Source organism: Pleurodeles waltl, chromosome 1_2 (assembly GCF_031143425.1).
Source record: "Pleurodeles waltl isolate 20211129_DDA chromosome 1_2, aPleWal1.hap1.20221129, whole genome shotgun sequence".
Lineage (NCBI taxonomy): Eukaryota > Metazoa > Chordata > Amphibia > Caudata > Salamandridae > Pleurodeles > Pleurodeles waltl.
The window spans coordinates 979760107-979784686 of record NC_090437.1 but is presented as its reverse complement, the minus strand read 5'-3'; the positions used below and the strand labels follow the sequence as shown (position 1 = coordinate 979784686).

The window sequence follows — 24580 nt, the reverse complement described above, 5'->3', positions numbered from 1 at the left end:
AAATCCTAATTTTTCCAGACTATACCCGTGAGGTCCAGACCCGCCGCCGGTCGTACGAACACGTTAAGCAGAAACTTAGAGCGATGCAACTTTCATACATGCTCCTCTTCCCCGCGCGGCTCAAGGTCCTCCTGGCCGGGCGAGCGCACTTTTTTGAAACACCTGAAGAGGCTTGGGACTGGCTGACGGAGGAGGGTGTCGGAGCCCGAGGGGGGTCCTCGGGACACTCGGAGAGGGCCCCTCGGGTTGGTCCCCTCGCCCCGGGAGGTCCCCAGAGGAGCCGGAGGCGCACCAGATCCCGGAGAGGGAGACCGAAAGACACAAACACCTTGGAAAATAATGAGGAAATCCGAGACTTTGGCTCACAAACAGAGAGGGAACCCGCGGAACCCTCGGGGCCTCAGACCCCAAAACAATCAATAGATGACAACAACTTGAGCCAGTCCCCGGCCCTTGGTTAATATGACGCATTTGACACCCACTGATGGGAGTCCAAAAGACTTGGGATGTCAGACTTACCTATGCAGACCTTACAAGGGTCACTATAGAAGGCGCCAAGCCTCCCTAATACTGTATATGACACCCGAGACTTGGCAGGCTTTCTCTAATTGTAATTGATCCGACTATATGGAGGGGTCCACCACTCCACCCCAAGGACAGTCCTGCTGGCTGTCTGGTTTTGGTTGGGTATTTGGGCGACAGATGCTTCCGGGGTGGGAGTATGGGGAGGGGGGTGGTTGGGGGGTGGGGTTTTTGAAGTTAGTTTAGATAGGAATAGGAATAAGTTGGTTAGGTCTCTTATTATTTCATTGTTATGTTTGGAATGGTCGCCCCTGGGTCCACAGCCTGACACTCAGCCCTATGTAACACCTACGCAACTCATGCCTGGCACTCATCAACCCAGGTCCTTTCCTGGAACGTAAATGGCCTGTTGGACAAGATCAAGAGGTCAGCAGTATTTAACACTCTCCGCAGGTACTCCCCCTCAGTGGTCCTCTTGCAGGAAACTCACCTCCTTGGGACTAGGTGCCCCATGCTCATGCGGGGAGGATATGACAGAGAATACCACGCGGGCTTCTCCAGGGGCTCTAGAGGGGTAGCCATTTTACTTCATCGCTCTCTGCCTGTGGTGATCACAGCCACGCAGGTCGACCCACAGGGCAGATTTGTTGTGGCCACGCGGACTCTTCATGGAACACCGATAAACTTTATATCTGCATATGCCCCCCCAACGAGACTTGATGCCTTCTTGCACTCGCTCCGCCGAGTGGTTGTGGGACTGCCCCAGGGGACCACCCTGTTGGGAGGGGACTTCAACGCGGTTCTTGATCCCGATTTGGATGTATCCGGCGAGATCACGGCCAGTAGATTAGCCAGGGCTTCGGCTCTGACTGGTTGGACCGAGAGCCTTGGCCTTTGCGAGGTATGGAGAACCTGGCACCCTAGGGATCGTCGGTACACCCACACGTCGGCCGCCCACCAGACGCAATCCAGAATAGATCTGGTATTCATGTCCGCTCTGGACCTCTCAAGCGTCACAGGGACAGAGATACTTCCCCGGGGAGTTTCAGACCACGCACCGGTGCGGGTCCGCCTAGGTGGAGCAGATCCCTCCAGACGCCCGGTATGGCGCCTAAACGCATGGTACCTTCAAGACAAAGACTACACCCAGGAGATCAGAAATCAACTAACCCAATATTTTGATCTGAACCTGGGGTCGGTCCGGTCCCCGGGAACATTATGGGCCGCCTGTAAAGCTACCCTTAGAGGGCATGCCAAGCACCTTCTCCGCTCCCGCGAGCGAGACAGGAACTCCCAGATCTCTGACCTGGAGGCTAGGGCCCTGAGACTGGAACGCCAACAAACGACCTCTTCGTCTGCCACTGCCCTGAGGCAGCTGACTATGGTCAGAGAAGAAATTAAACACATAATGCTAGACTCGGCTAGGTGCATGTGGAGAGCTTCGGTAGCCCGTATATATGGCTGGGGGGATAAAAATGGGAAGCTCCTGCACTGGCTGGCGGCTCGCCCTCTGGCCGGCAGGGTTATACCTGAGATTTTAGAACCCTCGGGCTCCCTCTCCAGGACACCTGCTGAAATTGCACAGAGCTTTGCCTCGTACTATGCCCGCCTCTATGCAATGCACCCCCGCCCTGCCATTGAGAAAGAGACCCCTCTTTTGAATTACGTCACTCTCCCCAGGATCTCCCTGGAGGCAAGAGATAGACTGGATGAAACTATTAGCCTCGCAGAGATAACCAGTGCAATTTCCGGCTTGGCATCGGGCAAAACTCCAGGCCCTGACGGACTCCCGGCAGAGCTATATAACAAATGCAGTGATATACTGGGTCCCCACCTACTCAATATGTATGGAGAAGCCGAGAAACTAGGCCGATTCCCCACCGAGATTGACCAAGCTACGATAGTTGTGATACCAAAAACCCAACCCCCATCGCGGCATTGTTCGGCATACCGACCCATCTCACTTCTGAATATTGAGATCAAAGTGCTTTCCTTGACCCTGGCCTCTAGATTGAAAGAGATAATGCCCACACTAGTGCACCCTGATCAATGTGGCTTTATGCCCACTCGTAGCACCAGGCACTGCATTAGGCGGCTGCATGTGGCTCTGGCACATCGCAGGACTCTGTCACACACACCCTTGGCATTACTCTTACTGGACTTTGAAAAAGCCTTTGATACAGTGGATTGGTCCTACCTTGAATTGGTCCTGCAGAAAAATGGACTCGGCCCCAAATTCCGAGGCCTAGTGAGACTCCTGTATTCTAAACCGACAGCTCGAGTCCGGGTGAATGGAGTGGTCTCCGACCTGTTCCCTATTGGCCGCGGAACCCGGCAGGGTTGCCCGCTATCCCCATTGCTCTTCGCATTAATGATAGAGCCTCTTGCGATACTGCTGCGAGGAGATCCCCTGATCGAAGGCTGGTCCTGGCCCGCTTGCGCAGAGGACCGTGTGGCGCTATACGCAGATGATGTCCTCCTATATCTCTCCAACCCGGCTAAAAGTGGCCCCCGCGTGCTAGAGATCCTGAGCCTTTTCGCAGAAGCCTCGGGGTTGATCCTGAATCCCGCCAAGTCCCTGTTGGTCCCCCTACACCGCTCCGGAGACTGTGTGGACTGGCAGCGGAATATTCCAGTGCGAAGAAACAGCTTTAAATACCTGGGAATATTTATTTCACTTCTCCCTGAGTTGACATGGGAACTTAATGTTACACCGTTAACCAGGAAAATTAGAAGCGATCTCCTACACTGGAGGACACTCCCTCTTAACCTGCTTGGTAGAATAGCGCTCTACAAGATGATGATCCTCCTTAGGCTCCTCTATCTCCTGCAAAATTTTCCCCATCCCATTCCTAGGAAATGGTTTGGGGAAATGGACTCATTGGCACGCCAATTTATATGGAGCGGAGCTCGCTCACGGTTAGCACTCAAAACCTGCCAGAGAGATGTGTATGATGGAGGTTTGGGCATGTCTAATATCCATTTCTACCACCTCGCGTCACAAATACTTGTAATTAATGACTGGATGGGGGGTGGGTGGACAGATCCGGCATACCGACTGGAGCTCCAAACGATGGGATACCCACGGATTTGGGACACCCTTTATGGAGGTCCGATCTCTCGAGACACCCTGGACGTGACCAAGGTGGTTCTGCAGGGATGGCGGACGGCTCAAAAATCGACAGGGTGGTGGGGCCGTCTTACCCAACAGACCCCATTGTGGCAGGGGAGGCAATTGGTGGAGGTGGCGGGCCTGGAGGGGTTTCAGAATTGGGATAACATTGGCATCTCCACACTAGGCGATGTCTGGAATGGGTCACACATACAATCCTTCGAAGATCTCCAGAAAAACTTTTCATTAAATAAGACACAGTTCCACAGATACCTCCAGCTCCGACATGCCTTATCAGTACATATCCGAGTGGGAGAAACCATACCCGAGTGCAGCCCCATGGAGGCCAAGGCACTGATGGGGAGCTTGGGCAAGGGAGGTGTTTCCCAGATATATCGCACCCTGGTCTCCGGCACCTCGGGTTCCCTGGGGGTGCTTCGCCAGAGATGGGAGGGGTGGGTGGGCCCCATGGAAGAGGTGGAATGGAGTGAGGCGCTAATGGCCCCGCGTGCCCTGGCGATTGCTACCCGTCTTAGACTGATACAAACGTATTTTTTGCACACAGCATACCTCACACCCGACAAACTACACAGAGCGGGCCTCCGCCCCACTGCGGAGTGCCCCCGCTGCAGAAATCCCACAGCCGACTTCTTTCACATGGTATGGACCTGCCCGGCTATGGTAGCCTATTGGGGAGCTGTCTTGGGGGAGGTTTCTGAGGTGTTGCAGGAGAATATAGAAAGAGAGCCTTTGCCCCTCCTTCTTGGGATCATGGGTGACACCGAACTAAGGAGACCGGATCGAATCTTCCTCGGGGTGGCGTGCTTAGTGGCTAAGAGGGATATAGTGGCAAACTGGAAGGCCAAGAGTGCCCCATCACTGGCTAAATGGAGACGGGGAGTGGATTGGTGCGCACAGAGTGAAAAACTTGAATATGAGGCTAGAGGATGTCCGGATAAATACAATAGGATGTGGGGGAAATGGGAGACCGCAATAGGCACCTGAATAACATGTCATCTCTAATATTAGTGCTGTCTGGGATCACAGATTCGACCAATGTTGGGTGCCCGTTGGCATCGTGTTTTGATGTTTGTATCATGGTTTTCTTTCTTTTGCAAAAATCAATAAAAGTTCTTTATAAAAAAAAATGAATATGCTTCATAAAAGTGATCATTTGATTTGTCATCTAAAGTGCTAGGTAACTCTAATGCAAGCATGGAAATGTAATGACAGCCCTTTGCATGGGGTTAAAACAGGTGTAATTGGCTGACAGAACGCAAAGGGTGTTGTGGTTTCTGAAGATCTGCACTCTCTCCCCCCCCAGCAGTCACCTCCCACCTTGTTTGATATGCAAAACCAAGGATTCATGGAGAATTCACCAAAATGCCAGGGTTAGCAGAAATGAGGCCACCCGCCCTTTGACCTCCACTTTCACCCATACACGCATATTTATACATTGCACATAAATTCACTTTTACATACACCATTCTCACCTAAACACACTCTCACCCGCAAGCACGCACACAACATACATTTAAAAGCATTTTTTCTTACCTCGGCTGCCATGGAAGGGCTTATTCCAGCTATTTGTACTCCATTTATATTACACTAATAGTGAATAATATACTATTATTCACTATTAGTGTAATAAAAAAAATTCACCGAAAACTATGAGAATGGAGCACCAACTGACATCCTTAAGGATAAGCTGCCACTGTGTTGCTGGCACCGAATTTGCCACCACAAGAGGTCGCAAAACAGTGCCAGGGGTAGCAAAGGCAAGCCAAGGGTCGCAGCTGCGACCCATGTCGACCCCTACATTACGTCCGTGCAAGGATTATGCTACTAAGGTGAAAATGGCTAGGAGAGAGAGAAAGGCGATGTTCTGGCATAATGGTGTGATTTGAGAAATAAGCTACAGGTTATTTGTTTATCTAAAAAATAGTAAATTCATTATCTGGGTAGGCCACATTTCGTTGCACAGACAAATGTCAAATGTCTGTGCAACTAAATGTGGCCTACCCAGGAAGGGATTAGAAAACGTTACCAGCCCTCCAGCAGCCAGGATACAACAGGAGAGCCGAACAGGATGGTAAACGTCAGGTTGCGTGTGTCTTTCCTTGTCAGCGGAAAGCTGCGAGTACCTGCAGGAAAGCATTCCCCTTCACAAAGATGGGAGCTACAGCAACACAGAAACCAAACAACCCAAAGACCTGCCTAATGGGACCTGAATCTCAAGGGAACTAAGGAAGGGAAAAACATAACGAAAGCGCAGGAACGGCATACCAATGTGAACTAGATTGTGGAGTAAACCCTACAACCACTGTTGCATACTATCTCTGCTGCCACTTTAATTAATGGACATTACCTATTTGTCCTAGGCCGTGGGTGAGTGTTTTCAGTTCTTATTACCCAGAAGCACGAAGACCTAAGCTCCAGCCGCAGAGGGCCTTTCTAGTTCCCATGTCCCTGTTTTCCAAATTTTCTGCACCTGTGTATCTCTGCCGAGGTGATGTAACTTGATATGGATGATGGTGAGTGTTTTCTGCATAAGTGCCTGTGGTTGACCTTACAACTTAATGTGAGTGTCTGTAGAACAACATTGAGTCTGTTGTTGATTCCCGACATTGGGGTCCTTTGACCCCAGGGCCCCGGTGCAAATACGCCTTCAGCATTACTGTTAACTACGCCACTGTTTAGACAATCTGGCGTGTGAAGGGTAGAAATACTGTTTTCAAAGATTCACTTAGCATTCACAGTGCTGCCTGCATCACATCTTTAATTAATAATTACTTCTTTCAACAGGTGCAGACTTTATTACTATTCTGGAGAGCGATGCATCCAAACCTTACATGGGAAATAATGACCTGACTATGTGGTTGGCAGAAAGGCTTGGCTACTACTCAGATTTTGGCCCAAGTACAAGGGATCACACATGGGGGTGAGCCTACTAGGACTACTTACCTAATGTCTATTCTGATGTATAAGGTCAACGTTGATCATGTGTCAGTTTAGGATACATAGTGCGTTTGTGAACTGCTGAATGTTTTAAAACCAGCTCTGGATAAAATCCCACCTGATCCATCTTAAGGGTCCACCACCTCAACAATATTCTGCATCAGTAAACGCGTATGACCCGGCATGTACATGATGCATGATGGTTTAATGTAAAATAATGGTATTTTTGCATTCAATAGTTATTAACCAATACAATTTCATGATGTCCATATAATGAATTCAAAAAGCGTATCGAAATAGGACTGCAATTGGGCTGTCAGACATAGTAGTATGTTATGTATCTTTTTATATAGTATTGAGAGATGTTCCCATTTTTAAAATAAGAGGATGTTATTGTTATTCCAGGCCATCTGTTCAACAATTAATGGTGTCTACTGTCATAATTAAGATTGTTATGAGTTAGAGTTCAAAAGGTGAGGAGCAGCCATGTATTATCATGGAGGAAACTAGAATGAATATCTTGCTATCTAAACCCCACTATGGGCTTCATTACAACTAGTGTGGCGAACCTGCATCAGTAATTTAGCACCGTAAATTACAAATACTGCAAATATCATTCACTTTGGTATGTTCAATTCAATTTGTATTGTGAGTGAGACCTTGATTGTCCCCTAAGAAACGAAGAAATACTAATGAAGCCGGGATTACCATCCCCAGTTTCTGCAATAATGTCACATGTTTCTCTGGAGATTTCACCATCTTTTAGGCCGAATCAGGAATTACACGGACGTTCTTAGCAGGGCCTGAGTATTAGTGAATAAATTATTATGGTGCACATACAAAAGTGAAAGCCATTCCACATGGAGAAAGCTAACAGATAAAACAACTAAATAACACAGTCAGGACTGACTGCAAGGCCAGGCAGGGTCAGAAGCGGACTATTAAGAGCAGAACAAGGTAAATACAAGACTAGATTGAATATTTGGAGACTTGTGGTCATACATACTGGAGACAACACCTGTCAAAAGCAGGCTTTAGGCAAAGAAACAAAGAGTGGAAACAAAAGTAGCAACTTTACTTGTCAACCCAGACATTTCCAGCAGAAGGGCACAATTACAATAAGATAAGAGGTCTCCTGGTTTACTTGGAGAAACAGGTTGCAACAACAGAGATATGTTCATTATTTTAACCAAATGAAGGCTAACATAAAAGTTGTCCAAGCTCCTTGAAATAAAGAGACACAGACAAAGTCAAAATCATATGCATTGTATTTGTGATCACAGGACCATGTGTTCTTGAACATGACCAATTTGGAGAAGTTCCATCATCTCTTTTATACATGAAAACCACAAAGGCATGGAAATACATTGTCCAATCAGAATTTTAAAAAATAAGTGATTTCTTCATCAAATACATGGCGTGATGTTGGTCAGAAGATGCACAGATTACACAAACAATATGTACCCAACCACTCAACATCCAAGAATAGCCATGTAGTATGCATGCTAATAACGTGACACAATATGGCGCAGGGTGTGATGTCCACATGTCCTAACAGCTGGTACTTTCCAGAGTGCACAAAAACAGTTTCCCCTTCTCCCTTGACCAATCAAGCGCAAGCCTTAAAATCAAGCTTTATATGGTTATAGATCTAACTGGCTGTTGCTGGGTAAGCGAGGCACCTGCAAATCCCAGGATGTGTGTTTTTGAGCAATCCTTGCATGACAAGCTGTTTCAGCAGAGGGCATTAGTTTATTAAAAGTCATCAACCTTTTGCATACGTTTTGCAGACTTGTTCCTCATTGAGTATCACAGGCTGGGGCAGGCCAGGTGAAATACGAAATGGATTCATTAGCCTGTTTCTGCATGCCCTCCTTTGGTATTCAATGATGGCCTCTGTTCTGACCCTAATTATCCATAGTCTCCACCTTATCCTGCCCTGCTTCCCCGTCCATTGCCTCTGTCACCAATGCCTCCGCTCCTGTTGGGCAGAGTCTCTAGTATATCGCCCTCATCTCTACATACTGGTGTTCCCGTGGTGGTGGGGGAATCCAGGAAAAACAGTTAGTGGTAATGGAGGACAGGCAGGCTGGTAGTACCTGTGCCATAACACACAGTGTTATCAGTATTACCACACCAATCAGTAGTGCCTCAAGTAGCAAGGAATTCTAAGACCCAAACCAGGATATGATAGAGGCCCATATGGCTCCTCCCTGTATGTCATGTCCCTGCTGTTCCCCCTCCCTTATATTTCCAATTGCATGCTTAATGGGTTATCACTATTATCAGGGATGTAAGAACAGCATTTCTAATGAATGACCTGGAATACTCCCCCCTTTTTTGTCAGGATGATGGCTTGTGCAATTCTATTTTGGATAACCACCCCCCCTCAAGGCTGTTAATTCTTCTGTGATATTCCCCCCAGCTACTTCAGTAAAGTCTGCCATGTTTTCAATCAGCCTGGCTAAGACATTTATTCAGTGACTGTTGTGTGCTACTCCCACTGATGTCATCAATACACCCATTCCTGTTATCTTGTTGTCTACCCATTTCGCTAATGTTTTTTCCTGCACCCTTCGTGCCTTCATCAGTGTAGTTAGGTGTGACAGTTGTGTTACATGGGACATTCGTGGTAGCACAAAAGACAAGTAGCAGCTCCCATACCATCCCATGAGCAAGTAGAAGTAGGCTGAGCATCCGCACACAAAGAACAGGCCCTTACATCCCACAAATTCTGGGGACAGGTATACCTCCCCTCCTCTGGGCCTCCATAAATTAACAAAGCAGATACAATTGCTATCACCTGCGTATATATTAGATTTCTTCCAGTGGTGGTGCCTATAGACTCATCCTTGCTTTGCAAAGTTTCTCCTCTATGCCTCCTTTCATTAACTCCTCAGACTGCATGTAACAGATGAATCATCCCTGACATTTTTAATGCATAAGGGGGCCACTATCTGTTGTACTATTCATAGTCTTGGTATCCCTATATCATCTGCATTCTTGCCTCCTGGGAGATGCCATGTTTCAGGATTGTGGTGTCTCCCTAGTCCCTGCCTTGGTGTCATGTCGAAATTTGCTAACAGGGACAACTCCCTCTCAGTGTGTCCATTGAAGGCACATGCCCCCTGATCATCTCCTTTTGATGTAGGCCTTCCAACTGAGGTATGTTTGCCAGGAATAGGAGGTGCTATCCTTACTGTTATGTTATGTTGTGTTGCCAGCATCTCCCTCACCATAATATACCCCACATATCTCAGCACTGGCACAGCTTCATAAGTCATTCTATCCTCAGCATTCGTTGGCAAGTGTGTGCAGGCATAACTTCCCAATATGTTCATAATTGTTACATACATTTGTAGCATTTCAACGTACTTGTTCCCCTCATATTCTTTCCACATCATTTCCCCACCCTCACTGTCATCACCATTTATTATCTTTGTCACATTTCTCAATTGGTACGAAGAATACAAAGTCTCTGTAATATTTGGTAGTGGCATTTGTTCGTCTATGATAGGAATCGAGATGTATTCTGCAAATGTTATTACCAATGCTGTTATAATCAATGCAGAGTCCGGCATTCAGACTACAACAAAGACCCATGACCATTTGTTCCCGTTGGTCAATGTGATGTCAGACATTATGGGTCTAATCAATTTTCCAAACAATTTCCTGTATCTTTAGTGCCTCGTCAGAGGTTACCAGAAGAGACTCAGCAGATACTTTTGAGTGAAGGGTGTAACAAGATCCTTTAACAAGAGGAGTGGGCAATGTGACTGGTGGGCTTCCAATAATTGTTGTTCGTTCAGCAGAGGTGATACTTCCTTGATGTGAGAGCTGTGCATCCAGGATGTCAGCCCCTCACACTTGACAGGTGTGACAGTCATCAGGGGGACCTGGAATGGTCCTTTCCACTGCGGCTGCAGTCAGTGGTATCTGGTATCGGGTGAAGGTCTTGTGCAACTGGTGTTGCTGAGTCTGGGAGGCCCTGCAGCACCTGATGATAAAGACAACATAATTTCTCTGTTAGATTCTTGCAGTACTGTAGGAGCAGATCATCAGATACTGACAGGGGACATGTGGCCCTGAATGTGCATGGGGAGGACAAATAATATTTCATGGCGGCTAAGTTTGGTCACTCTGTCAAAGGTGCTCCTCATTGCCACCACTGTTGGTTGGTGGTAGGCACACTGCAGCTTCTGCGTAACTCCCAGCCCTTTGCAGATACCTTTTTTATCTGGGAAACAAACGCTGGGCTTTTGTCAGAACTCAGAAGAAATGGTATTCCAAAATGTGGGTTCAGTTCTTTAAGGAGGCATTTGGCAGCAGTTAGTCCATCACAGTTCTTGGTGGGATACGCTTCTGTCCATTTGGAGAACATACACACAACAACTAGTACATGTTCATACTTGAACACTGGGCGCATGTCAATGAAATCGAGCTGGAGATTTTCAAATGGTCCATGGGAAGGGCGGAAATGCAGTTGATGTGCCATTCCCAACCATTTCGGTCAACATGTGAAGGACCGTGGAGTAAACAAGCCGTAGATGAGAGGATACTCATAGGCAAACATACTTTAGCATTTAGCCCTACCCACAATCCCTCCTCTGTTTGCACACATCCTCCATCCTGCCACAGTTTTATTTCCCCTGTATTTTTAATGGGTCAAAACATGTCATTGTCCATTTTTGTATTACCTTGTGTAGTACTAATTGACACCTGTACCATAGCAAATTCACATCTTGCAATGGCTATCCTTTTTGCTTCCACAAACGCATTTCCCAGTAAAACTCAATCTTTGGGTGGTGTGAGTGATGCTCATTCACAATTGCTTCTCTAGCTGGCAGTAAGAAGGCCTGCAAAAGCTCTGCTATCAGTTGTGCATGTTGAGGAGGAAGATTTGCTGACGTGAGAAAACTCCGCAATGCCCAGAGCTGGCCAAAGTCGTGTGTGACGCCAAAGATGTATTGGCTGTCAGTGTATATGTTGACCTTTTTCCCTTTGGCCAAACAACAAGCTCTTGTAAGTGTTATCAATTCCGCTGCTTGATCAATGTTCACAGCTGAGAAGTGTACTCATTTCAGCAGATTGCGAGCAGTAGTGTCGGCATAGGAAGCTTGCAGAACCCCCTTGATGTCCCTCAAGCAGGATCCATCTACAAACAGATCACCAGCAGCATCTGAGAGTGGGGTGTCTCACACATCTGATCACAGTTTGGTATGTCTATCAGTAGCAAGCACACAATCATGAAGAGCATCATCTGCCTTTAGTTAATCTGGGTCATGGTCAGTTGGTAAGTGTAGGAAACTGGCTTTTTATATAGTGGACCAAAATGAAATACACTATGCAAGTAGTCCGAGAAATCTCGAGAGGAATCACAGAGGCACAAATGACATCCTAAATGCTCTCTTTTTGGGTAATGTGGTCGAGCAGTTATGCATATCAGAGTGTAGTGCTAAGCATGTAAGGTACATAATCATGCAGTAAGCGAGACACACACTCAATAATGAAATCTGACACCAATTTATTAAAAATAACACATACTTTTATATAAACTTTGATACCAAGATCAACAGAGTCAAGTGAGTACTTTTCGAGTTATGAAGTGCTAGAGTTTTTAAAAGTACATTTTTCAGAAAGCTGCAATGCAATCGTACAACGACCTACGGGACCAATCTCCTGCACTTAAGGGGGTTTTGGGGCAAGGTCTAAGGTCACACCAACAGGTCACTTTTGGGAAGCTCTTGTATGTCCCGGTGCAGAGATGTGTTCTGGCGTTGGGTGTTCCATTTAAGTCTATGGGGATCGGTCTGGTTACAAAGTTGCTGCAGCGATGCACTGGAAGGTCAGTCCCGGGAACCTCCAGGGAGGGTCAACCCTTGAGGTCCTCTGGCACATGGGGGCACCATCAGTCCACTCGTCCTAGGTGGCTCAGGTGCCGTGGTGATGTGGTCCAACATGCAACAGAGGACATGGATGAGCCTGATGTCCGGCATCAGGTTTTTGGCAGTCCCGGTCTTTTCAGTTCTCTCATGCATGCCTGTGGATGCAGGGGAGCAGCTCCTCCACTACAAGGGAGTTCTTCTTGGCGATTTGCAGAGCACTGGCAGCTCTCCCAGTTTTCTTGGAGGCAGCAGCAGCAGGACAGGTCAGTTGCTCCTTGAGGGTCAGGTGAAGCAGGCAGGCCAGCATGATTGGCATCTCGTCCACTTCTCCTTTTGTATCCAGTGAAGATCTGAGGATCTGGTATCAGGGGGTCCCCTAAATACTCAATTTACGGGGCATTAAGGGGAGTGATGGTAGTAGCCTACTACACTCCTCAGCTGACCACTTCCTGTGGGGAGTGGGCATCACCCTGTCCAGAGTTCCTAAATTCCACCACACAGAAGATGGCAGAATTTCCTAAGTTGTGTCCACTTCAGGCTGGCCACCCTATGGGTGTTCCCAGTCTGGAAGTGTGACACGCCTCCTGCATAGTTAATTTTCAAGCCTGTCCAGGTGCCAGATGGGCCCCCAGGTAGGGGGTGTTGGCATCTTCCTCTGAGGAAGGCCAGTTCTGCAAATCAAAGGCGGTTGGCTTCTTTGAAGCTCCTACCTTGGAATGCAGTTCATCCTGTGGGGAAGGTTGGGTAACACCCCAGCCAAGACAGGCTTTTGTTTCTGACCCCCCGAAAGCGGAGGCTCTACCCCTGGGAGTCCAGATTCTGGTCTGTTGGTGGCAGCCTGGCCAGAACCGGTCAGTGAGCTCACCAGCAGTTGGTAGGTTTTTCCGGGGGCACCTCAAAGGTGCCCTCTGGGTGCACGTATTAATAAATACATCACTGGAATCAGTGAGGGTTTATTAATACAAGATGTTTGATACCAAACATCCATTGGTTCAGAGAAGCCATCATGTAGCTGGAGAACTCTTAGTGACCTGTGTCCAGCGCATGTATTTAAAATGGCTTCCCTGTACATTTACTATGTCTAACAATCGACAAAGACATAGTAGAGGCATATTTGCTCATGCATATATACTCCCTCTCTTTTAATGTAATGCACCCTGCTTTAGGGCTGAAGGCCCGCTGTAGGGGTGACTTACATATACTACAAGCAGTTTTTTAGGGAACATGGCACACCAGAGTGTGCCATGTTTGTTTTCAATTTTGGGAACCCCTTGTCACGCAACCTGCAATGGCACTCTAGAAATGTGTGTAATACCCAATACCCTGTCAGGGAGCAATTTCTGCACTCTTTCAGATAGCTCATGGCCAAGGTATTTGACAGTAGTTGAACAGAATTGTAACTTCTTGGGGGACACCTTATATCCCTTTGCTGCAAGATGACAGAGAAGCACTACTGTATCAGCTGTGAATGCTGCCTTTGATGGTGAAGCTATAGGTCATCAATAGATTTAATGAGAGTGGAACCTTCAGGTTGTGTGAGGGTGTCCAAATCTTTCTTCAGGGCCTGGGTGAAGGTTGACTGGGCACCGTATACCTTTGGGGTAACCTACACCAGCAATTACTCTCCTGTTGGAAACTGAAGGAGACGAGGTACTGGGAATCACAATGTTAGGTGGGTAGGATGGAGCTTGCATTGTCCTGTCCATCATGGGCCCTGGTCCTCCAGCCCCTAGTCCTGAAGCGTTTAGTAGGGGGCAGCTGGCACACCAGTGGCTGGGCTTGTTACAGTGGAAGCAAGTTGTCCCTGGCGGGGGCTGTGATGCTGCCTTGTCTCCCAACAACCTCCCTCGTATGGCCCTTGCCCCTGCCCCTACCTAGCTGCCCATTATTTTAATAGTATTGCTCCTCTGCAACCATCAATCACACCTTATCTTTCTTTGACTCTGCCTCTTCCATTGCTTGCATGCGTACCTAGCAGCAGCCAATACCTTCTCTATCAGCTCAAAGAATGTCTGAAAGTCTTTTCATTGGTGGGCGCAATGCTGGGAGACCCTCACCTAAAGAACTGCGCATGCCACTGTTCTGCTAATATATCTGCAACAGATAGTCATAATATGCATTTACTATTTCATCCTTTTTCCTGCACTGTATTCACTATCCATGACCAATCTACCCTCTCTGCTGGTATTTTTGTCTTTAGATACCGTATTACTTCTTCTAACTTTGTTGCAACAATATCTTTGGGCTCCCCCACTGACTTTTAATTCTGTTTCAGCAGCAGGACAGGACACACAGTGTAATTGCAGTCTTCCCATAAGTCTTTAGGCACAATAATATTGAGCAGTATGTCTAAGTCTTTCCAAAGAAGGCCCCCAATGGCTACCAGACTGCTAGTTCTGCGTCCCACTTATGTGGGTACTCACATAGCTTTGAGAAAGCTTTGATAAAGGATATCAGGTCATATCTTGACCATTGGGATGTGAATGTGGGTCAGTAGCCCTGGTTTTCCTTCAGGTGGAGGTGGTGACGGCCCTTCGCGAAGCAGCATCATAAGACTGGGGGAAGTTGAAGGAGAAGCAGCAACTATTTGAGGTGCTACAGTTAGCATTGTCAGGAAAGCCAATAGCTCCTTCCACTGCCTCAGCTTATCAACTGCGTAGTGCAAAGTATTCAGAATCTGGGTCTTGTTCCAAGATGGCAAGTTTGCATCCTGGAAACTAAATTTAGTAATGTCCCACCTATTCTTGTAAGGAAAGGAAGGTGACTGAGCATTGTCTCTCTCCTGGACCCTCTGCAAGTATGTTGTGTGTATTCAGGGGTAAATCTTCAAGCAGCCTTGCCTTAGACAACGGTAGTGTCCCCTCTAGGTACCTCTTATCACACTCTAGTTTATACTGTTGGAGCAGCAGTCGCCTCCCCCTTCCCCTGTACCTGCTTCTGAGCAGGGCCATTGCTCACTCCCTCTAGTAAATTGACATTGCGCAGGCAATTCTTTGCATAAGTGCATATGTCCCATATTAATTTCTGAAAATCCTCTTGTGTCTAAGGTGTGGTTGGTGGATTCATCTTCGAACCTTTGTTGGCAGGTAAAACCACTCATGGTAGGCAGTTGGACATTTTTATTTGACATTGTTTAATCAACCATGCACGCTCTCGTTCCAGCTCGCCTGCTGCCTGTGAGGCCCCCTGCCTCATAAAAGTGAGGAACTAGATGTTTGAGATGCTGCCAAGTTCTACTCTGTTCATTTCCTCTTTTAACAGTTTACGTGCTTGCCTGCAGCACTAAGCCACTTCTGCTTTAGACAACTCAGTGGGTTTCTCACCCACTGAGTTGTCTATGTGTTCTCTGACTTCCTCTGCCGTCACGCTTGGCAGGAGAAGAAAGGGATACACTTCGTGAACACCTAGCTGGCATTTCCTCCAGATCTTACCATTATGCTGATCAAGGGCCACCTTCACTTAGTCCCTTCGCAATGCCAACAATTCCTTATGTACTTTTGCCTTTATATCACTTGTTTTCAAATCATGCGCACTCAGATCCCACGTCCAAAAGGCCTCCCTCTCATTCGGGCAAATCTTTTTGCCTTTCAACAGCAACAACTGCTTCAATAACCTAACCTTTGTGAATCGAACGTGCCATTTAAAGGAAATTGCAACTTATTTCTCCTACCAGTCAGCTTGGGATCTTTTTTTTAACAACAAACAAGCACCAAAACCCTCATTCCCTGGACAAGTTCTTGCAATGCCGTTCACTAAAAGCGTCCACACCTGACACACAGATGAGAGCATCTCTAGGGAGACAAAGGGTGCTGTAGATGCTAGTTTCCCAGCATCCTTGCCACCGAAGTGAGGTGAAGACAGAAAAGAAGAATAAGTGGAAGTGCGGAATCTCCCTTGCTATCTGTCTTGGGCAGGTTTTCTGCTCTGGGCAGCGGCGGATGGATTTCGGTGGAAATTCCTGGAATCCACTGGACATTGAAGCACACACATGCTCTTGCAGACAGTAGTAAACCCTCTCTTATTCAGAAATGTATTCACACGCACAGAAGCGGCGACATGCCCTGTTAACCTAGATGCTTTCTACCCATGCACCGGTATTTGGGAATCTACTCATCTAGGACGAGGATTGGGAATACTACCAATTAAATAGGGAGTCACTTCCATGTTAAGCATTTGAATAACGTGGACCCCACTTATATTGTTACTGTATCACAAAGAGGAAATACACCAGTACTGGGAAGTAATGAACACACAGCAAAATCAACCATTGGTAGGTGGCAATGCTGAAAATGAAAAAAATGTGTACTGTAATGTCTAGCAGTTGACAAAGACATAAGGACAAAAGGCACTCAGAGTAAATGCAATCTCACACAAAACATACAATGGAACGGTACCATCCATTCTCATGTACACACGGTTTGGCAGTGGAATATCCAATCATAAGGCCCTGCCTTCTGTACGTGGTAAATGCTCACCCATCAGGTGCCATGCCCTGGGCCCAGTGACGTCAACAGGTCATGTAAAACCAACAATGTGCACACACCAAATGTGGGAACCACCCATCATATATCACATAATTTCCCTCCCTTCTGACACCAGCCTCCTTGTAACCAGTGGTAGCCTCAGCTGGCAACTGGAGACCCCACAGGTGTCAGGAACCCAGAGATACTCATCTGCCAGGCACACCCTTGGCACGAGCTAGTGAGAAGGTGGAAGAGGGAAACTACAGCAGAGCACAAGCTGCCCAGCTAAACCATGGAAATCGAAAAGCAGCAGACAGTGAATCAAACGAAGATATCCTGAAATGAAACTGCATATGAAACCAGCAATGTCGAAAATTAAACAGCGCAGTAAAACTAGGGCAGGGAGGACACTTTATATACACAAAAGGGTGTGGGGGAAATAAACAAGAATTGGTAGCTCAATAGAATGATCTCAATTAGAGGTACTACCAATGCAAGTCAGAGCTCATATTGTCATGGGTTGAAAGATTTCAAAGAACACGTTTCCGAAAAAGCCACCCCTGTAGAGAGAGAAGAACTCACTAGTTCCTACTGAAATCTCTCCGTATATGAGAAGGACAAGGGAAAGTTTCTCTTTACAGAAGGAGTGTTCTCACACACTTAGTAGTGTCATGCTTTATCATAGACCACCTCTACCCACCTTTATAAAACAATGTCACGAGGGTGAACTCAACCATCTGGATCGGACCTACCAGAGGGAGTTCTTATATAAAGTTTGCTGGACAATGGAGGGATCCAGATGCTTAAAAATACCCAGTGGATTACAGGTGCTTAAACCTTTATTCTGGTGTCCATTGGTATGATTAAAAACCAAATAAGACAAGATGAGTTTGAGTATAATAACTCAGTTCATCTATGGATAAGCCAACATATTTCTGCCCATTCTTAAGCCTATACTGATAAAGGGCATTTGTCAGGGCTGTGGATCCCTATTGAACCCAATAATTAAGGGTGAAGCTATATAGTACGATTTTAGATTGTGTTTGGGGGATAGTATGATCACACAGGGTCTACCCAAAAATCTGTCCATTGTAAAGGACCTAGGGCCAAATGTAGGAACAAAAAGATTTGCGAGTCGGAAATAGCGACTCCTTGCGAATCGCTATTTCCGACTCTCAAAACGAGATGCATGTAAAAATCAATATACCAAATAGCGATTCGGTGCAGAGTCGCACAGCAATTTGCGACCTCGCAATTTGCGAAATCGCTATTTGCGAGTTTTCAATTTGCGATGTCGTAAATTGCACAAGGGTGTGGTCCGAAGACGCAAATTGCGACTGACTCGCAAATTGCACGCAGGTGCAAATAAAATAGTGAAAAACCCACTTCCTGGTTCTGAGCGATGACATCAGAACCAGGAAGTACCCCCATGGAACAGGGAGGAGCCTACACAGCCCAAACAGCAGAGTCACACCCAGCTGAGAGGAGCTACTTCAACAATGACATCTCAGGACAAGGAGACACCCAGTGCTGGCAGGAAAGGAAAACTTAAGTTTTCAGAGAAGGAGCTGGAGGTGCTAACAGAGGAGTGCTGCCTGCACCATGATGTATTGTTTAGAAAGGCAGCAATGAGTGTCCCTGACACCCAAAAGGAAAAAATCTGGCAGGACATCCTCTCCAAGATTAATGCCATTGGAGTCAGCCACCGCACAATAGATGAGGTCTCCAAAAGGTGGTACGACGTCCGGTCCATGACCAAGGAAAGGGTGGCTGAGCGTATGAGGGAGATGCATGGCACTGGAGGAGGCCCATTTACAGTACCACATCCTACAGCCATAGAGACCATGGTAGAGACCATTCTGGAGCGGGAGGCAGTACTTGGAATTGGAGACCTTGACAGTTCAGCTCCAGGAACATCCAAAAGTAAGTACCAAAATTAACTTATTTACACCACTCTATGCACCATGCACACAACTACAGTACACATAAGTATGCACCTCCAGATTAGCTCCATTCCTATATTGCAACCTATAGAACAGTGCATTATGGGCAATGTAGTACAGTAGTCCAAATTTTGAGAAATATTTAGTCTGAGAAATCAAACATATGTGAGGCACTGACAGTGTATCCCCTGTGTCCCACAGGTCTCCCACAAGGACCCACCAACAGCCCTACTGTGCAGGGAGATTAACCAGCCACACACACACAAGACGAGGCAGCCACAGAAACTGCTGGGGAGGGCATGACAACACCACCCGTCCAACATGCAACAGAGGACATGGATGAGCCTGATCTGGGTTTTGACGCAGCCAACGTGACACCGGGGCCAATGATGAGGGAGAGTCGACCACATAGGTCAGCTGGCTCTGTGTGGAGATGGCAACACCCAATGCAGTCAGCGAGTGAGGAGGATGTCACCGACGAACAATTGTTGGGACTGGAGGCATCCTTAATGCAAAGTCACCGGCTGCAAAACAGACACATGCGGGTGATGAATAGGAACCTGAACGGCCTGCAGCACACACTCTCCCAGGGTTTTGCCAATGTGGACAACCAGTTCACTGCTACGAACACAAACATGGCAAACCTTACCAGTTCCATAAACAACTTGGTCAGGGAAATGGTGGCAGATAGGGCACATGCAAGGCGCAGGGAGCACAACACTGCTGCCCATTTGGACAGACTGAGTGTTTCAATTGGATGCCTTGCAACCACAACAACCTGCCAGTCAAGGCGCACAGTGAAGCTGCAGGTTGAACTTGGCCATTTTGCAGGTGATGTGGCAAGAGAACTTGGGCACATCAGCCATGCAGTGGACCTACTATAGACCAGCCAGGCAGCAAGGGGCATTGGCGATACCCCTCAGGATAGCAAGGAAATCTCCAGTGTCAGCAGTGTATCTGCCACTGATGCACGAATCCTGCGGAATAGCAGTGCCCGGCAAGGATCAGGGGACCATCCTGGATTGAGCCATGGTGGCCGTAGTCAAAGGAGGCTGTTAGCTACCAATCTGTGTTGTGACTGAGGCACATGAACTAAATGTGTCAGACTTTACTTTTTGCTTTCTTCATGCAGTTTAGTTGACTATAATTTCTTCATTATATTCCTGAAATTAAAGGGATAATTTGTTGTACTACACAATTGGGCTATGTGTGTCTTACATTAGTGAGTGTTGTCACGGTTGCCATGTACCTGCCAAAGTAGTGGGTTGCAATGTGGTTCCGTCTCTGTCTGCCCTCCATTGCAATGCTTCCATCCCCTGGCTGTCGGTGTGGTAGCTCTTGCTCCTCATCCTCCGAATCTGTGTCGTCAGGGGTGAGATATAGCCCATGTCTGGTGGCAATGTTGTGTAGGATGGCACAAGTAGCAACGATCTTGCATGCAGTTTCTGGGGCATACTTTTGTGCAGGCATCGGAATCGTGACTTCAACAAGCCGAACGTCCTCTCTATGACAGATCTGATCCGCCGATGTCCTATGTTGTATTGCCTCTCATTCTGATTGCCACGTGTTAGGTATGGGGTGAGTATCCATGGTCTCAGGGCATATGCACATATGTGACAAAAGAGGCAAAATTAGCAGGGCATCACAGGGTTACGCAGTAACATGTATTGAAGACATCAGAGTGTACTACACAGTACCTAATAAATGTCCTTCGCCAAACTCCCCACGTTCTAGGCATTGGTGTATTCCACTGTGCCTGAATATGTATGCATCATGTGTACTCCCTGGATATTTAGCCACAATGTCAGTAATGACATTATGGGCGTCACATACCACCTGGATGTTTAGTGAGTGGGTACATTTCCTATTGCGGAACACATATTCCAGATTTGCTGTTGGGCAAATTAGTATATGTGTCCCATCCACACCCTATTCCATGGGGGGAATTGGCAATTCTGTAGAAGTCCAACTTGGTGCTGTTAATTTCCGCCTCATTCATGGGAAGGTATATATATCTGGACATGTGTGCGAGTATGGCATCTAGGAAACGTCTGAAGAATCTTGAGAGGGCACTTTGGGATACCCCACTTGCCACTGTAATCACCCCCTGATAGCTACCCGAGGCCAAGAGGTGCAGTGAGCAGAGCACTTGCACCTGTGTGGGGATAGCACAGCCGCGCATTGTCTGGCGTTCAATCTGATGTTTCAGCAGTTCAATGATCTCTAGGATAACTGCGCTGCTCAGCCTGTATTTATCATAATTCTCATCCTCAGTTTGTTGAAATAGTGTCTGCCTGGTTCGGTATATCCTCTCCTGTCTCTGCCTCCTCCTCCTCATCTGCTTGGCAGCCTGGACTCTCCTCCTCCATGCAATCACATATAGTGCAGCCAATGTGAGAAAGCCAGATGCCTTCTAGATCTCCTTTTATACTTTAGTTCTGGTTACCACCTTTTCGGAATCAGTGCTAATCTGGGAGAGCAAAACAGGCTTTTTGCGACTAGTCGCAATTTGCGACTGGCTTGTGCATTCGGTTTGCGACTCGCAATTTGTGACTTCGTAATTGCGTGTCGCAAAATCAGGTCGCAATTTTTGCGAGTCGGTAATGGGTCGCATCGCTATTTGGAACTCTGAAATGGCATTGGTACATACCATTTCGCTTTTTGCGAGGTCGCAAATAGCGCTGCAACCCATTTGCGACTCGCAAACGTTTCCTACATCTGGCCCCTAGTCAGGAAAAAACATAATAATAATGAGAGATGTCAAATTCAACCATTACTTAGGTCGACAGTTGTTGGTGGAAACATAAAGTGAACATGCAGTACAGACGAGTGTGATTCAAACTCCTGCAAACCCGTTTAAAAAAACAAGTGTTCGCAACATATCATGCATCCAAAAACTCATGTGAGCATCCTCATAATATACCCCTGTGTAGTATATCTGGGGGTGGTTAATCTGTCAAAAAATATTCCATTTGTGACATAGTGGAACAGGTGAAGGCACATTGGATGTTTGCCTACCCATAACTAAAGGACCTCAGGCATCATGTCTGGAAGCAGGGCGATGCCCCTTGTAGTCACACGCTAAACACAGACGGAAAAATCATAATATTACACTCATCTATCCTTTGATTCTAGTCATAGGTGACACCTCGTGTTGCTGGTCATAGTTGACACCTCCTGTTGCTAACGTGAGTACAATTCATAATCAAGTGTCAGTGGTTTTAACTGATCTAGGTGTCTTGAATAAACATCAGGGTTAGAAGGACGTTTTTACTCTTAGTGTCACTGTGTTGCGGTGTATATAACCGCCTAGTGAATGCAGTTATTGCAAAATACATGATCTGATATTACATCGCATATCTTGTTGACCATGGTAGGGATATATTCTGGTATATGTGCAGGAGAACAGTAATCGCTTAGTGTGGGTATGAAACCTCTGTGGGTCCTACGGATGTGTGCTTGTCCCATTGGTGCTTATCACGCTCCCACCATTGAAGTGATGTTAGTCTATTATCTACTATCACTCACGTAAATGCGCACAGAAAAACCATGCATCCACCCAGTGGCATCCACCCAGGGTTTTCTTGAGAGGCAGCCCCTGTTTAGTCACAGTACTACCCATCCCCGCTAAAACACTCCATCTCTGTGGTGTAGATCGACTAATGTGTCAAAGATATGTGGAATGAGCACAACATGTGCAGGGAGACACTCATCAACCCTTAATGGCGTGTCGTCACATCGGGTTATCGAGGTTTAGTACTTGAACCATTGTTAAATATACGGTTGCCACCCATTTTACGTTATATGGGTAGTTCTTAACTTAGGATAATATCTCTCACACTATGCATGCAAGGAAACAGAGTTCATGTCATAACGCTCTTATGCCCGGCACCTATAGATTGCCTGTTTTCTGCAACAATACCATGCCACTTACCTCATCAAAGGATGCAGCGTGGGGTACTACCTAGAAGAATAGCCTCCTCCCAGTCACTTTCGATGTAATTCCAGTGTGAGGGAGAATATAAATGCTATCCATCATGGCGGGCGCTGTGGGGGCTCGGCTCCAGTCGATGTTGCATCTTGATGTCATCATAGGCACGCTTTGAGGTTGTTGGGAAATGTGGTTTGGTGTGGCATAGTGGGGTTGTGTTTAATTTGTATGGCATCAACTTGTTCTTTTTGTGTCTGCATCGTCATAAGCCCGATTAGGGCTACTAGGATCCGTAGTTTCTAGCATATTGAAGACATTATGGGGGTCATTCTGAGTCTGGCGGGCGGCGGAGGCCGCCCGCCAGACTTCCCCCCTCCAAAATACCGCTCCGCGGTCGCAAGACCGCTGAGGGTATTTTGGCTTTTGCACTGGGCTGGCGGGCGACCGCCAAAAGGCCGCCCGCCAGCCCAGTGCAAAAACCCTTCCCACGAGGACGCCGGCTCAGAATTGAGCCGGCGGAGTGGGAAGGTGCGACGGGTGCAGTTGCACCCGTCGCAAATTTCACTGTCTGCAATGCAGACAGTGAAATTCAAAGTGGGGCCTGCTTACGGGGGCCCCTGCAGTGCCCATGCCATTGGCATGGGCACTGCAGGGGCCCCCAGGGGCCCCACGACACCCCATACTGCCATCCTGTTCCTGGCGGGCGAACCACCAGGAACAGGATGGCGGTATGGGGTGTCTGAATCTCCATGGCGGCGCAGCGAGCTGCGCCGCCATGGAGGATTCAGAAGGGCAGCGGAAAACCGGCGGGAGACCGCCGGTTTTCCTCTTCTGACCGCGGCTGAACCGCTGCGGTCAGAATGCCCTGCGGGGCACCGCCAGCCTGTTGGCGGTGCTCCCGCCGACCCTGGCCCCGGCGGTCTAGTACCGCCGGGGTCAGAATCACCCCCTATATCTTGCCTATATAACATCTGTTAATTGTAAAATGTAGCATCCACACAACACGATGAATGTGGCTACGGGCTGAACGAAAGTAATATTTTCTTTGTGTCTTTTTAAATGTGTCAGAGATGATTGACAATGTTGAAGATGCTGTTAGCTGCTATATAAATTCTGTATAATCAGTCCTATAATGGTCTGTGTGCATGTCTTATGGGGTTCAGCCGTGTTTAATAGTCAACACAGAGCCACTGTAAGGGCCCGAATAGAATGAGATAAAAGTGAGAGCATAGTGCCAAGACCAAGACAGAGACCATACTGTCTAGGAGCACAACACTATCCTGTGGTCCCGCATGCTAAATCAGGTTGTATGGTGGTTCTTGGGTGGTAAATGCCTTACTTCAGGATTTGGGAGTTTTAGGAGTAGTCTGAATGTGTTCATTCAAAGGAACATGGGTAATTATGCCACATCGTGATCTATATTTTTGACATGGACTGAGTGTTTTAAATGACCCTTATCTTTTGAATAAAGACCAAGTGATATCGTCGTTCAGACTATCCCTTTCTGTATGCAATCTCCACACCCATCTTTGTTCGTGCCACAATAGTGTTTTGCCAAGTCATGTCTGGTTTCTTTCAGTCTCTCAATTTCAAACCATTCCATATCATCAGCATTATAGTTGTTTATGATGTAATGGTTTGTCAATTTTGTCGACACCTGTTTACACAGGATAGTACTCCTATGTTCCTGAATACGTAGTCTTACTTTGCAGGTTGTCATCCTAATGTACCTTGGTTTGCACAGACATTGTATCATGTAAATTACA

General features: G+C 47.1%; 1 protein-coding gene across 1 annotated transcript in view; it reads left to right on the top strand.

Annotated features, from left to right (window-relative positions):
- Nucleotides 1–24580, top strand: part of CWH43 (cell wall biogenesis 43 C-terminal homolog) — a 460620-nt gene that overhangs the window by 299112 nt on the left and 136928 nt on the right. Inside the window, exon 11 of the mRNA XM_069201483.1 lies at nucleotides 6440–6575. Coding sequence (XP_069057584.1) covers nucleotides 6440–6575 — 136 coding nt within the window. The remainder of the gene's footprint in view (nucleotides 1–6439; nucleotides 6576–24580) is intronic.